This window comes from Lithobates pipiens, unplaced genomic scaffold, assembly GCF_037356315.1.
Source record: "Lithobates pipiens isolate NorthernLeopardFrog02 unplaced genomic scaffold, aLitPip1_a1.2 Scaffold_16, whole genome shotgun sequence".
Lineage (NCBI taxonomy): Eukaryota > Metazoa > Chordata > Amphibia > Anura > Ranidae > Lithobates > Lithobates pipiens.
In genome coordinates this window covers 551,786,370-551,800,230 of record NW_027507748.1, presented here as the reverse complement: position 1 = coordinate 551,800,230, position 13,861 = coordinate 551,786,370, and the positions used below count along the sequence as shown (strand labels likewise).

At 45.0% G+C, this 13,861-nt stretch overlaps 1 protein-coding gene across 5 annotated transcripts in view; it reads left to right on the top strand.

Annotated features, from left to right (window-relative positions):
* Positions 1-13,861, top strand: part of STAT2 (signal transducer and activator of transcription 2) — a 217,769-nt gene that overhangs the window by 131,217 nt on the left and 72,691 nt on the right. For all 5 annotated transcript variants that reach the window (XR_013274624.1, XM_077483450.1, XM_077483451.1 and 2 more), the window contains 4 exons: positions 417-556; positions 5,272-5,460; positions 10,263-10,317; positions 10,850-11,103. Coding sequence is in view for 4 of the 5 variants with exons in the window: in XM_077483450.1 (XP_077339576.1) it covers positions 417-556; positions 5,272-5,460; positions 10,263-10,317; positions 10,850-11,103 (638 nt within the window). In the remaining variant the exon portion in view is untranslated. The remainder of the gene's footprint in view (positions 1-416; positions 557-5,271; positions 5,461-10,262; positions 10,318-10,849; positions 11,104-13,861) is intronic.

Below are 13,861 nucleotides of genomic sequence, written 5' to 3'. Positions count from 1 at the left end.
TAGGAATGCTTTGCCTAACTCAGAGCTTAGCCAGCTCATAGATGAATCAATTTTCTTTTCTTCCACCACAGGGAATCCCTCCCGCAATGCCATTGTATACTGCCATGGGGGGGGGGGGGATGCGGTGATCCTTCCCAGCCTGCAGAATTAAGTGAATACTGCACGCATCTATAGCTGGTGTCAGTATTCACATGTAGAAAAATCGCACAGGTTGGTTGAATGCAAGTCCATTGATGGATCCACTTGAGTTCAATCAGCCTGCCATACATGCATCGAAAATCAGTTGGTCCCAGCTGAACTGGCTGAATTTCAACCCATGTATGGCAGGCTTTACTCCTAATGTCTTGTTCATAACAAAAAAAAAATATCTTGCCTGCTCAAATAACATTCTTCTGGTGTTTTGTGTTTTATCACAGCCATGTAATGGGATTTGTGAGCCGCAGCGTGGAGGACTCTCTTTTGAAGACAATGCAACAAGGCACTTTCCTGCTCCGCTTTAGTGAGAGCATTCGTGATGGTGGCATCACATGTTCCTGGGTGGACCACCAGTGTGATGGTATGAGATACTGATACAGCACTACAGCATTCAGATTGTCTACAGACATCTAAATAGGTCAAATCAAATTTAAATTCAGTGAATAAAAGGGCTTTTTAAAGGTTTTAGATATGTTACATTCTGTAGAGATCACAAGCGTGCAATCCAACTATAGTCCCTGGTTGGGAGGACAGGCCCCCCAAGACGATTGTTGAGTCAACTTAAACATGGAAAATCAATGTGCATGTAAAGGTAACTTAGATACAGTACTGTTTTATTAAGCCTAATCTTCCTTGCTTCGCCCATCTGTGAGTAGATTCATTGCCTTCAGAGCTTCTCGTCACCCTGGCCATCACTTTGATAATAACCCTGCATGCCTAATGATGTTTATAGTTCTACAACACAATTTTTAAAGAGTTTGTATTAAGGTTAATTGTGTATAGGATCATTAACACTTATGTAATTATAAGATCCAAAAAATATATATTTATTTTATTCATCTGTCCTTGATTTAGGGATTCTTTATGGTAAAATCAGTTACACTATTGTTTTAGATGAAGCTTAGAACATAGAATCTCACCAGCACATCACAAGCTCAAAACAGCCATTTATTTTTCACAATATGATTGGCACTTTGGAGCGCATAGCCCCTTCATCAGGCAAAGAATGGCCACTCATTCCATGTATCACCGAGAGGTTGCTAGGGGGCATCATGAGGTGTAGTTGCGCCTCTGCAAGCATGTATTATTCAGATTATTAAAAAAAAATCTTGAGCTGTAATTTTTTTGTGTTTTTGGATACAGTTTAAGAAATTATAAATAGAGAGAATTATAGAGGCTGCCTTAGCTAACCTCCTCCTGAAAATGCTGGTCACATGGCTGTCTCTGACATCAATACTTGGAGCCATTGACCTGGAAACAGCATACACACGAGAAAAGATCAAAACACTTAATCTCCATATGTATTCCAAATTGCTAAGTGTTGAAGATATTGGATAAGTTTGACTGCTAGAGAACTGGTATGTTCAGAAAGAAGGTCAGCAACACCAGCCGCCAAGCAGTATTAAACCCAAATGCAAGCATTTATTATATTGCAGTTTACCAGTTCTTATGCCGCGTACACACGATCAAACAATCCGGGGGAAAAGTCCGGCAAACTCAAGTCCGCCAAACAATCCCCCCGTGTGTAGCCTCCGGCATACTTTTTTGACCCGAAAGTACGGCGTACTTAGAATGCCGTGTTGCACTCCAATCTTCCCGCCGGACTCGCATTTCGGCGGACAATCCGGCCGTGTGTATGCCAGTCCGCCGTACTTTTGAAATGAGCGGACTTTTCCCGCCCGGAGAAAAGTCCGCTCATTTTGAGCGGGTCTCCAGGTAGGCGGGGCCCGCGAAGGAGACGTCGCTGGCCCCGCCGCCTGGTATGGGCTTAAAGGGGAACCCCAACGCCGAAAAAAATCGGCGTGAGGGTCCCCCCCCAAGTCCACAACAGACCCTTGTCCGAGCACGATACCCGGTCGGCCAGGAAAGGGGGGGGCGAGCGAGCGCCCCCCCCCCCTCCTGAGCCGTACCAGGCCGCGTGCCCTCAACATTGGGGGTGCCTTGGGGAAGGGGGGGCCGCGCGGCCCCCCCACCCCAAAGCACCTTGTCCCCATGTTGATGAGGACAAGGGCCTCTTCCCGACAACCCTAGCCGTTGGTTGTTGGGGGTCTGCGGGCAGGGGGCTTATCGGAATCCGGGAGCCCCCTTTAATAAGGGGGCCCCCGGATACCGGCCCCCCACCCTATGTGAATGAGTATGGGGTACAATGTACCCCTACCCATTCACCTGTAAAATAAAAGTACAAAAAAAACACAACACATGAGACCCCCGAAGTCGGAAGAAGAGGCCGGTGGCGAGGAAGAAAGCCAGACTCATCCGCTAGCAAAAGAGCTACAAGAAGATAGGAGTCCGGCGAGAAGACCCCCGAAGACGGAAGACCCCCGGTGCTGTGCAATAAAGTATTTTATCTCATGTGTTGTGTTTTTTTTGTACTTTTATTTTACAGGTGAATGGGTAGGGGTACATTGTACCCCATACTCATTCACATAGGGTGGGGGGCCGGATTCCGATAAGCCCCCCGCCCGCAGACCCCGACAACCAACGACCAGGGTTGTCGCGAAGAGACCCTTGTCCTCATCAACATGGGGACAAGGTGCTTTGGGGTGGGGGGGCCGCGCGGCCCCCCCTTCCCCAAGGCACCCCCAATGTTGAGGGCACGCGGCCTGGTACGGCTCAGGAGGGGGGGGCGCTCGCTCGCCCCCCCTTTCCTGGCCGACCGGGTATCGTGCTCGGACAAGGGTCTGTTGTGGACTTGGGGGGGGACCCACACGCCGATTTTTTTCGGCGTTGGGATTCCCCTTTAAGTCCATACCAGGCGACGGGGCCAGCGACGTCTCCTTCGCGGGCCCCGCCTACCTGGAGACGCGCTCGAAATGAGTGGACTTTCCGCCGCGTGTGTGGGCGAGTCCGTTCATTTCGAAAGTAGGGCTGATAGTACGGCGGACTTAGTACGCCATATTAGTCCGCTCAAAAAGTGCTTGTGTGGGCAAGTAGCCCGTTCGGAAAGTCCGACAGACAGTCTGGCGGGAAGTCCACCAGACTAAGTACGTCGGACAGACGGCTACGTGTGTACGCGGCTTTAGATGTGATGGCTGCATTTGTTTTCTTTTTTAGGCATTCTTTCCTTTATTTTCACCTGGTAATCTGGCCAGTATGTCTGCTGTTTTTCAAAAGAACAGTCTGCCCCGCAGATGTAGCAGTTACACGGTTGAGGAAATCCATTTACTATTGGCAGGGGTATTTACAGTGATCAGCTTTTATTAATGTAACATTTTTATCCCAAAGGGGAAAAAAAATGTTTGCTGTAACTGCTTATAAAGTGTTAGCTGGAGTATGGCTTTGGTTTGTTAGTGTATCTAAATCCACTAGTACATCTAACACTCTCCTCCCTCAGGCCGCGTACACACGCGCGGACTGTTCGCCCAACTTTGTCCGTCCAACAGTTTCGGCAAACAGTCCGCTCAAACTTAGCATGGACGGACATGGCCACACACGACGAACGAACAGTTTGCTGAAACCGTGCGCGATGACGTGAACGGCACGTACGACGGGACGAAAAATACGACGTCCTATACACTGCATTATAGCTTTCGGCGTGAAAATCCTTTCTGAGCATGCGCGCAACTTTGTTTGACGAACAAGCCTACACACGAGCGGACTGTTCGCTGAAACAAGGTTTCAGCGGACAGTTTTACGGAATTTCCGAAAAACCTTGTCCGTCCAACTGTCCGCTGAAACTGTCCGCTGAAAGCCCACACACGAGCGGACTGTCCGCCCAAACACTGTTCAGCGGACAAAGTTGGGCGAACAGTCCGCGCGTGTGTACGCGGCCTCAGAGAAAAAATGCTGCTGTTCAAAGATGCTTCTGTGAATAGAAGCGTGTTTTATGTCATACTGGGTCCAGCTCTTAATCAGCCAGATTACACTTCTGTTGGCCTCTAGATCAGTGGTTCTCAACTCCTATCCTCAGGACCCACTAACGGGCCAGGTTTTATGTATTACCTTGGGGAGATGCAGACTAGAATGCTGCAATCACTGAGCAGCAAATGATATCTCCTCTGATGTGTTTCAGTTATCTTGCAAACCTGTCCTGTTAGTGGACCCTGAGGACAGGAGTTAAGAACCACTGCTCTAGATGATACTGCATACCATATATTCTGACATGCTTTTGTCCGATGCAGTTTTTGATATATCCTGTATGGGTCATAAATTTTGCAGACATATTTGTTGTCCTCCCCTCTCATTTTTTTCTATTTATGTTTATTTTGCAATAACCAATTTCATGCTATTATATGTCCGTTTTTTATTCTGTGGAAATTAGCACTATGGAGCACTTTCTCTATTGATTTGCTCCAAAAAAAATTCAATAAACACGTTGATATACAAATATGCCCCCATGCTCCTTCATCCAGAGTGGGCCCTCTAATACAGGAGGTGTGTTATTGGCCAGATCACTAACTGAAAACAGAGGGGAAAATAGCCTAATATAAGAGAAATAATTTTGGGTTTGCTACTGCTCTCATACCTCCTCAGTGCTGATTTCCTTTCTTATGCTTAAAGCTGTAATAGCCCAAACCCAAAATACCTTTTTTTTTTTTCTTTCATTTTAGTTGTGATCGTGTGACTGCTATATGCTTTTTCCTTGTTTGAGCTCCAGGGGTCAGGGACAGAAATTCCAAATTACATTTCAAATCCCAAGAGCTATTGACCGCATGACTTCTACACTGTCAATACGAATTTGCAGGGCTGGGCGCGGGGGCATGTTGGCATGGTGTCTTGTAAGTCCCATCGGAAAAAAAGGGTCACTGGCCACTTCCCTAGTTAGCAGGGTTAGGAAGTAATAGGAAGCCTAGGATTTGTCAAGGGGGCTGGCAGGATCACCAGGTATTCAGTGTGGGGCAGAAGAATGTAATGCCAAACTTTTTATATTTAGGTTTACATACACTTTAAACATGGCAAAATGTGTCTAGTGTTCTATGTCTCCCCTAGTAATATATTTGATGTGCCAAACGGCATTATTCAAAAATGTACATGGAAATTATTTTTAACAATTGTCAACTTTTGTATCCTAGTGTTTATTATTTTTAGAGACTAGTAGATCTGTTCCCAAACTTAATTTGGGTCTTCTCCCAATAGGAAGCTACTCTGTCCGTTCTGTGCAGCCATATACAAAGAAGGAGCTATCACACATCCCTCTCACTGAAATTATTCGCAACTACCAACTTTTAGCAGAAGAAAACATTCCGGAGAACCCACTGAAATATCTCTACCCTAACATCCCCAAGGATGACGCCTTTGGGAAATACTATGAACAGAGAAGTGAGAGTAAGTCAAGTACTTCATGCTTTGCCTTATCCAGCTATATCGATGTTTTATCAAAGTTACGTGATAGTTCATGTTGTTTGGAGTTTTATTTGAGATGTGCAAAGAGAGATCACACATCGAAATCAGATGCGTGCATGATAGTAGCTCTGAGATGAAACTCAACTCTTACAACGTTTTAGCTGTGTTATATACAGGACTTGTTTGTAAGGAAATGACCAACCCCCCTTGCAAGCAACATGACCTTTTAAGGACTTGGTCAGTTTGTAATGAGATTATTTTGGTATGAAGTCAGCTAGGGTAACCAGGCTTTTCTTTGATATTATGAGGCAACTTTAATAAGGACAACTTAAATTTCCTTATCACTCCACCCCCTGGCTCACAAATATAAAGTCATGCCTCCAACTGTACATAAGGGCTACATGTCAACAGTGGATGGAAAGCACCTAGTTATTTTACAACCCCCCCACTTCTGGTACCAAATGTTATGTGATAGTTTTCCGTTTTTAGGCTTGTATTCGAGATGTGCAAAGAAAGATGACACAAACACTTGAAGGGTTAATTAAATTAACATTTAATTAAGTAATGACAAATCCAGATAACAAATGTAATAATATTAGAAAATAAAACAAGAAAACTATAGATGACTTTTCTGCTGCAAAGTCCCCCCCCCCCCATCTTATACAACATGGCACAGATGATCAGACCCAGCCGCATGCTTGCCCTGGTAGAGACTCAACCCTTACAAGTTTTTAGCTGTCACAAAAAAGGGGTTTTGGGACTTTAAATGACAGATGCATACCAAAAAGCAGTCATTGCAAAGAACATTTTATTACTTTACCATATGAGCTCATATACAGCATACTCAATGACAAAAAGTGCATACACAAGATCGCGTAAATGCAAGGCATGCTAAAAACCACATATGCATATTAACATCATGGGGTGAAGACAAGTCCTGCACAACATAGACCACTGGGAGGGCTAGATGGTATTTAAAAGTCTTGAGTGGAACAATGTAAAAAACATCTGTATGGACATAATGCCTTTATGTAGGCCCGACACATTTCGTTGGGATTCCAACTCTATAGGGGCAAATGCAATGGTGATCTTTAAAGAGACTTAAACATACGGTATAATGTTGTAGCTAAATAAGGGTAAGTAGTGGGTATAGGGGACAGAATGGGCATACCTATAAATACTCACGTCAACTGCATAGATGTGAACAGAGGATCGGAGCTGCTCGAGATGTCTGGCCTGGCAGCTGAGGTAGAGTAACATGGACAGCCCGGGAGCAATGTGGATTCCCCAAAGACAATGTGCAGGTGAAAAGTATAGGTGACGGTGAGCAAACACTTCTGTGGATTAAAATCAGTAGTATATATTGAATGTATAATAGTATTGATGAGAAGTGTGAAGAACCCATAAACCAGGTCAGATTGAGGGAAAAACTAAGCATGAATGAAAGAACAGATACTCAAAAAACAACCGAGTATGAGAAAGAAAGAAAAGAAACACCCCCTAGGTGAGATGATATAGAAACCAAGAAAGACATAGTGCTAAGAGTATAGGTGAATGGTTGATGGTTCACTTAAAACTGAGAACCAAAATCACAAGTGAAGGCTTGTAAGGTGCTGCATGCATCTCATATAAAGTCTCAAACTGTTGTTAGTAAGTTTTTAGCTGTGTTATAAACAGGGCTGTATGTAAGGAAATTACCAATCCCTCTTGCAAGCAACATGACCTTTTAAGGACTTGGTCAGTTTGTTATGACATTTATTTGGTATTAAGTCAGCTAAGGTAACTAGGCTTTGGGGGCTTTCTTGCATATTGTGAGACAACTTTAATAAGGAAATATGACATTTCTCTTTCTTTCATTGACGGACACAGCTCCATTAATCTTGACCATAGGGTTATTACGCCACCTTCAGGAGAGGACTAGACAGAACATGTAATACATGTGAAAAACAGAACACAACTTTACAGTTATGCCCAGGGGGCAGTCCCTCTGGTAATAACCCCTCAGTATTCTTCCTGCAGCTCAGTTTTTTTCTGCCTAGTGAACGAAAAGGACCTAGGCTCCCTGCCGGGACCATCGATTTTTTTCTGTTTTTGCCTTTTTGCGCAAGATTTTAAGATCCTGTGATTTGCTATCAACAGACGGCTGGGTGACAAGCTGGATAATATAGATGCTTGTAGTCTCCCCAGCGTGGCCATCGAGCGTGCGCAGACCCTAGCTACGCGCTGGGTCAGCCACGGCATGCCCCTCAGGCTCCAGGGGTGGCCGGTGAGCTCAATGCTCTGGGGCACACATATGACTGAACTACAGATGTCTTTGTCACAGTGTGCCGTGGCCAGCAGTCACCCCATACTGCTCTGGTATGGGTCTGTGGTGGGATGTCCCCAGCTCGTCCGGATGGTAAGTACAGCTCTTCCTGCCTCTGTGGAACAGAGCAGCTGGGCATTCCCTGGGAGGTCGATTAGGGGGTTCCTCTCCTCCCTTTCTTCTTTCCCTGTCCCTATTTTACCTCCCCCCGTGGGGGATGCTGCATGACTGGGCTGCTGAGCAGTGTGTGTACTTGGGCCAGGCGTGCTTCGGGGGCTCTGATCCTTGTCTGGGGGCTGCGCTGGCTGTCTGTGTCCCTGGGCTGTCTGTGATCTCTCTGCTGGTGTCTCTGTATGTGCTGCCGCCGTAGCGCGGTCTGCCATCAGTATCTGTGTTCATTTACTGTGTACAGTTACTTGTCGGCCATTTTCTGTGGGAAGCATGGTCAGCAACCATTTTCCCGAAGTTCGGCGGGCATTTTCCATGTGATTTTTCTCTATACAGGGCGCCCGGCGGCCATTTTTTTGTAGCCTCAGCGCTGTTTTTCTCCTCAGCGCTGGTTCCTGTACCTCAGAGAAAAAAAAGCGCTGTTCTGAACACCTGGGAGCTGACACTGGACACAGGCACCTGTAACAGCACGGCGCAGCGCTGGGTCAGGGACCTTGTCCTAGGTCCCCAAGGGTAGCAGACAGGGTGGGTCAGCATGGCATCAAAAACTGTTTTTTTCTTCCCGAGACCTCCCTGCAATTGCAACCGGCTCATCTGCAAACAGTGCAGTGCATTTGGACACTTTGTCAGCGGCCCTTGAAACGTTCATTGCTAGGGTGGAGGCAGTGTGCGGGCAGGTGGTAAAAAACGCCCCCCCGTTCTCTGGGGAGAGTTCTGACTCAGACTCAGGCCCTGCAGTGACCAGCGGCCCCTGCTCTGAAGTGTCAAAGGATGCTGACCAGAATGGATCGGACAGTGAGGATGATTCCGCGGTGGGTCCACGCAAGACAAATCGCTAGTTGCAGCACTTATACAGCTGAGTGCGATACCCTGAAAATTCAGAATACAGCAGGATCCTCTGCTGAAGTAGTGGTCTCTTTTGGGTCCCGTAAGCCAGCCCGTACACCTAAGGTGTTTCCGTATCTGACTTATTTCGATAAGTTCATATACAAGGAATGGGGAAGCCCGCAACAGACCTTTTCGGTCCCAAAAAGAATGGCGGTGCGTTACGCCTTTGAGGAGAGCCTTTTTAAGAAATGGTTGGCTCCCCCAGTCTTGGACCCCCCCAGTATCCAGGTTAAATAAAGTAACCACGATTGGTGGTCGGTAGAAGAGTACAGTTGACCCAGGGCCTTATAAACTATATTCATACATATAGTAGTGCCAATTTAGACAGGGGCCAATTAACATCAGCATGTCTCTGGATTATGGAAGGCAACCGTGGTACCTGGAGGAAACCCACTCAGGCACAGGGAGAACATGCAAACTCCAGGCAGGTTTTTCCGTGGTTGGGATTAGAACCGATGACCCTAGTGGTGCCAGGTGGAAGTGCAAACCACTTAGCCATTTTGCTGCCCCTCAATACAGTTGTGCTTCAAGAACATATAAGCCCAATCAGTAAAATCTAATTTACCTTTGACGGGTCTTTATTGCTGGCTGTGTAACTGCTGGAGATATTCACTCCTCCATTTGTCCTGATGACCATTCTCACTTGAATAGAAAGTGAGGAGTAGATCAAATCTTTTGAGTTATTTCAGAGAAAAAGGTGAGGGAAGGTCTTCCAATGGGGATACCTGATCCAGTGACATTCCATATACTTCGGAGGGATTTCTTCCTATTTCCTGTTGCATCTCCAGGACAGAGTAAGAAGAAATTTCCCAACGGGAACACAGACAGCAATAAATAACTTACTGGGGTTTTACATTTCTGTAATATACGACTGCCCTTTTTCAGTCACTTCCTGTTGGAGAGTGAAAACTGTCTCCTGTCAACCTGCCACCTGTGGTGGAGGCTGTTCTGATACATTGCGCAGGAATGGTCCATCGTTGTCACTATCGGCAAGCCGGACCATTGCAGTGATGTGCAGTGAGTGCATATAGACAGGAAGTGGCTGAAGGAGACTGGAGGAGATCCAGCAGCACAGAGATTAACAAAAGGTCAAAAGAGTATTTTATGAAAAACAAAAATTATTGCAATTGTTTGATACACAGTGCTTTAGCAAACTAGTGTCATCTAGTTAAAGGTTTAGACCTGCTTTAAACAACATATCATAGCAGTCTAAGATTTAGATCTTTGATTGAAGGAAAAGGTTTTCAAAGCAAAACATCAAAAAAAAATATGATACTTCCTGATGAACCTGAATTGTCTGTTCAGTATTTTGTATCCTGTTACATGACATTTGTGTAGCTATTATTCTAAAGTAAAAATAAGCCAGATAAACTCCGCCTTATTTCTCTACTAGTTTTATCATACAGATACTTTTTTTTTTCAGTAACACTGGAATATCAGAAGTACATGAAGCGAAGGCTAATCATTGTTTCTGAACGGTAAGCTACTGAATTGGAAATACAGGAGAGTGACTGTAGCAGTAAACAGCTATGGATGTCCCAAGTATACAACAGGCCCATCTATCAGCTCATCCTCTGCCCTTCTGGAGGATGCAGCTGCCCCATTGAAACAATGTTATTGCCCGCTGCTGTTGCCACCCATTACACACAAGGTTTCTAGAAAGCCGCTGGATATACACCCACAGCTAAATCTCCGGGTGCTCTGGTGGGTATAGGACAGTCCTGCCTGCACTTGCACATTCCTATTAGCCATAAAGGTTGCCCATCATAGTGAACGCCCAATAGGAACATGTGGGGGCATGTTTAGCAGCAAAATGTAGTAGCAAGCTTTACCAGCAAACCCTCCCCCTTCCAAATATATATATAGTGTAGAGGTGTACCCAACTTGACATGAAAATGTGCATTTAATTGGAGTTCAGCCAGCATTATAAGTTTACTCCAATAATTGTGATGATATCTTGCAATCCTATCCTTTATATTTATAAGTCAATATTTTCTTTCATAATTCTAGGAACGTAGATGATTCACAGAGCAGTATTGCTTCTGGAACCCCACAACACTCTGCTGAAACACCACAGTATGACCCTGATACAACCTTGAACTACCCCTATGATGCCTTTGAAGCACTTGGAAATGGTTTGGTGGGCATGGACCTGAACCAGTTAATTGATAGTAGTCTTGATCCACAGAGCAATATTGCTTCTGGTGGGGCACAGTACTTCCCCGAAGTAGAAGTACATAATTTTCCATCTGGAACAACACATAGTAAGTATTCTTGTAACTGCAAAAAGTGATATATTAATGATAAAACCACTTACTTATGGTGAGCTTAGGCTAGGTGCGGCAAAATAACTTGAAGTGTTGAAGCTGTACTCCAAAAAACAAGCGAAACAAAAGCTGATAAACATTCCCCATGATCCATTGAGCTTGCCTTTCTGATGCCTCAACAGCAGTTTGGGGGGGGACAGGGGGACCCGAGAAGAGAAGGATCTGGGATGCTCTATGCAAATCCACTGCACAGGGCAGGTAAGTATAACATGTTTGTTATATTTATAGGGGGAAAAAAATAGATTTTACAATCACTTTAGTGTCTTAATGGAGAGTGCAAGAAGTCTTACAATTACAGTAATTAAGCTGGCTATACATGATGATAACAATTCGTTTCACATTCACTAAAACTAGACAATCCATTCAGTTTGTAAAAAAATTTAGGCAGGCCCTCGTTTTTGGTCAGTTTAAAAGAGATTGTCCAAAAAACGTTTATTGTGTATGGTTGCCAATAGTCTAAAAATAGATAGGAACATGTATTAGCAAGGTAACTCATTGACATTCCAATCAGGTTGATCAAGCTACTTATAAGCATACATAGGAATAGGGATGAGCCGAACACCCACCGGTTCAGTTCGCATCAGAACTTTCGAACAGACCGCAAATTCGTACGAGCGTTAGAACCCCATTGAAGTCTATGGGACTCGAACGTTCGAAATAAAAAGTGCTAATTTTAATGGCTAATATAGTAACAAGATACTGTCCTAAAAAGGGTTTGGGGACCTGGCTCCTGCCCCAGGAGACATGGGTCAATGCCTAAAATGTTTTTAAAAATGGGCGTTTTGGCGGGAGCACTGATTTTAATGACAATTAAAGTGAAAAAAAGTGAAATATTCATTTAAATATCGTGCCTGGGGGTGTCTATAGTATGCCTGTGAAGTGCCACGTGTTTCCCATGTTTAGAACAGTCCCTGCACAAAATGACATTTAACGGAAAAAAAGTCATTTAAAACTGCTTGCGTTTTTAATGTAATTTCTGGTTCCGGCAATATGGATGAAAATCATTGAGAAAAATGGCATGGGTAGCCCCCTCTGCCCATTACCAGCCCCTTTGGGTCTTGTACGGATATTAAGGGGAACCCCGTACCCATATTAAAAAAAGGAAAGACGTAGGGCCCCCGAGGCCCTATATACTCAGAACAGCAGTATACAGGCGGTGCAAACAAGACAGGGACTGTGTAGATTTGTTGTGTTAAGTTGAATCTGTTTGTAATTTTGAACTGGTACATTTTTAAAGTGTAGCTCCAGTCAAAAAATCTATTTTTAAGCTTTTTGGAAAACATAGGGAAGGGTTATCACCCCTGTATAATTTGTTTTGCCTTCCGTCTTTTTTCATCTCACTTCCTGTTGTCTCCTTCCGTTTGCAAGTAGGAGATGTTTGTAAGTTGGATGTTTGAAAGTAGGGGCCTGCCCTATATGCTCTGCAGAAATGGCGGAACAAGGTGTTGGTGCTGCCACAACATTGTAAGCCCTCAAAGTGACTCTTGGTGGGCGCTGGAGCACCCTGCTGTGAACGATTATATCAAGAATTGTAATTACATGGCATTGTTGAACAGCTGTAGAAAAATTGGGCCTTTGGTGGTTGTGGTGCTGGTGCCACAACACTATAAGTCCTCACAGTTACTCTCGGTGGGCACAGGAACAGGCCCTGCTGTGAAATATTATATCAAGAATTGTAATTACATGCCCCTGTTAAATGACGATGCACGGCGTCCACGACCAGCACTGTTGTCTCTAGACACAGAGCCTGCTTGCCCTCTTTTATCGGCTTGCGCCTGTCTTCCTCTCCTTGTTGGCGTTCCAGACATGGTAATGGCCTGAAGGGAGATGGGAAAACCAGCAATTGGGTAGTGTATATTGTCCTGGAGGCACACAACACCCACTAACTCCTGCAGATGCCTTTATTATAGAACAGGAATTAAAGGGTAGATACTGGTGTATACTGTGCTGTGCTGGAGGCACACAACACCAACTAACTCCTGCAGATGGCAAATGGCTCAATTAGAGAAGAGCTATATAGGTGGATAATGGTGTATAGTGCGGTCAGGGGCACACAGACAACACCCACAATCTCCTACAGCTGACTGAAAGCTCTATTACAGAAGAGCAATATAGCTAGCTATATAGGTGGATATAATGGTGTATAGTACGGTCAGGGCACGCAGACAACACGCACAATCTCCTACCACTAACTCCTACAGACGCCAACACACTACACAAGGCCGCCGCACTGGCGGCCTTATATAGTGTGGGGCGTGTACTACACAGCCTGAGCTATGATTGGCCATAGGGATCCTGCCTGTGGCCAATCATGGCTCTCACATGAATTTGACGCGAACGGCCCATAACGTTTGGTATTCACCGAACGTGCGAACAGCCGATGTTCGAGTCGAACGTATGTTCGACTCAAACATCAAGCTCATCCCTACATAGGAAGTACATCTGTTTTGAGTGTCTTCTTAAGTTGTAAATCAACTTGATCCTCCTCTTCTACCAGTGTTTCTGCTGATGGTCGTGAACGGCATCTCCACATACCCTTCATGGAGGACTGATGAGCTCTATCACTCCTACATTTCTAGGTGCAATACTGTATTTAATTCAATAATAAATCTAATGCGCTCTGTCCATAAGGCCGCGTACACACGCGGAGACTGTTCGCTCAACTTTGTTCGTCAAACAGTTTCAGCGGACAGTC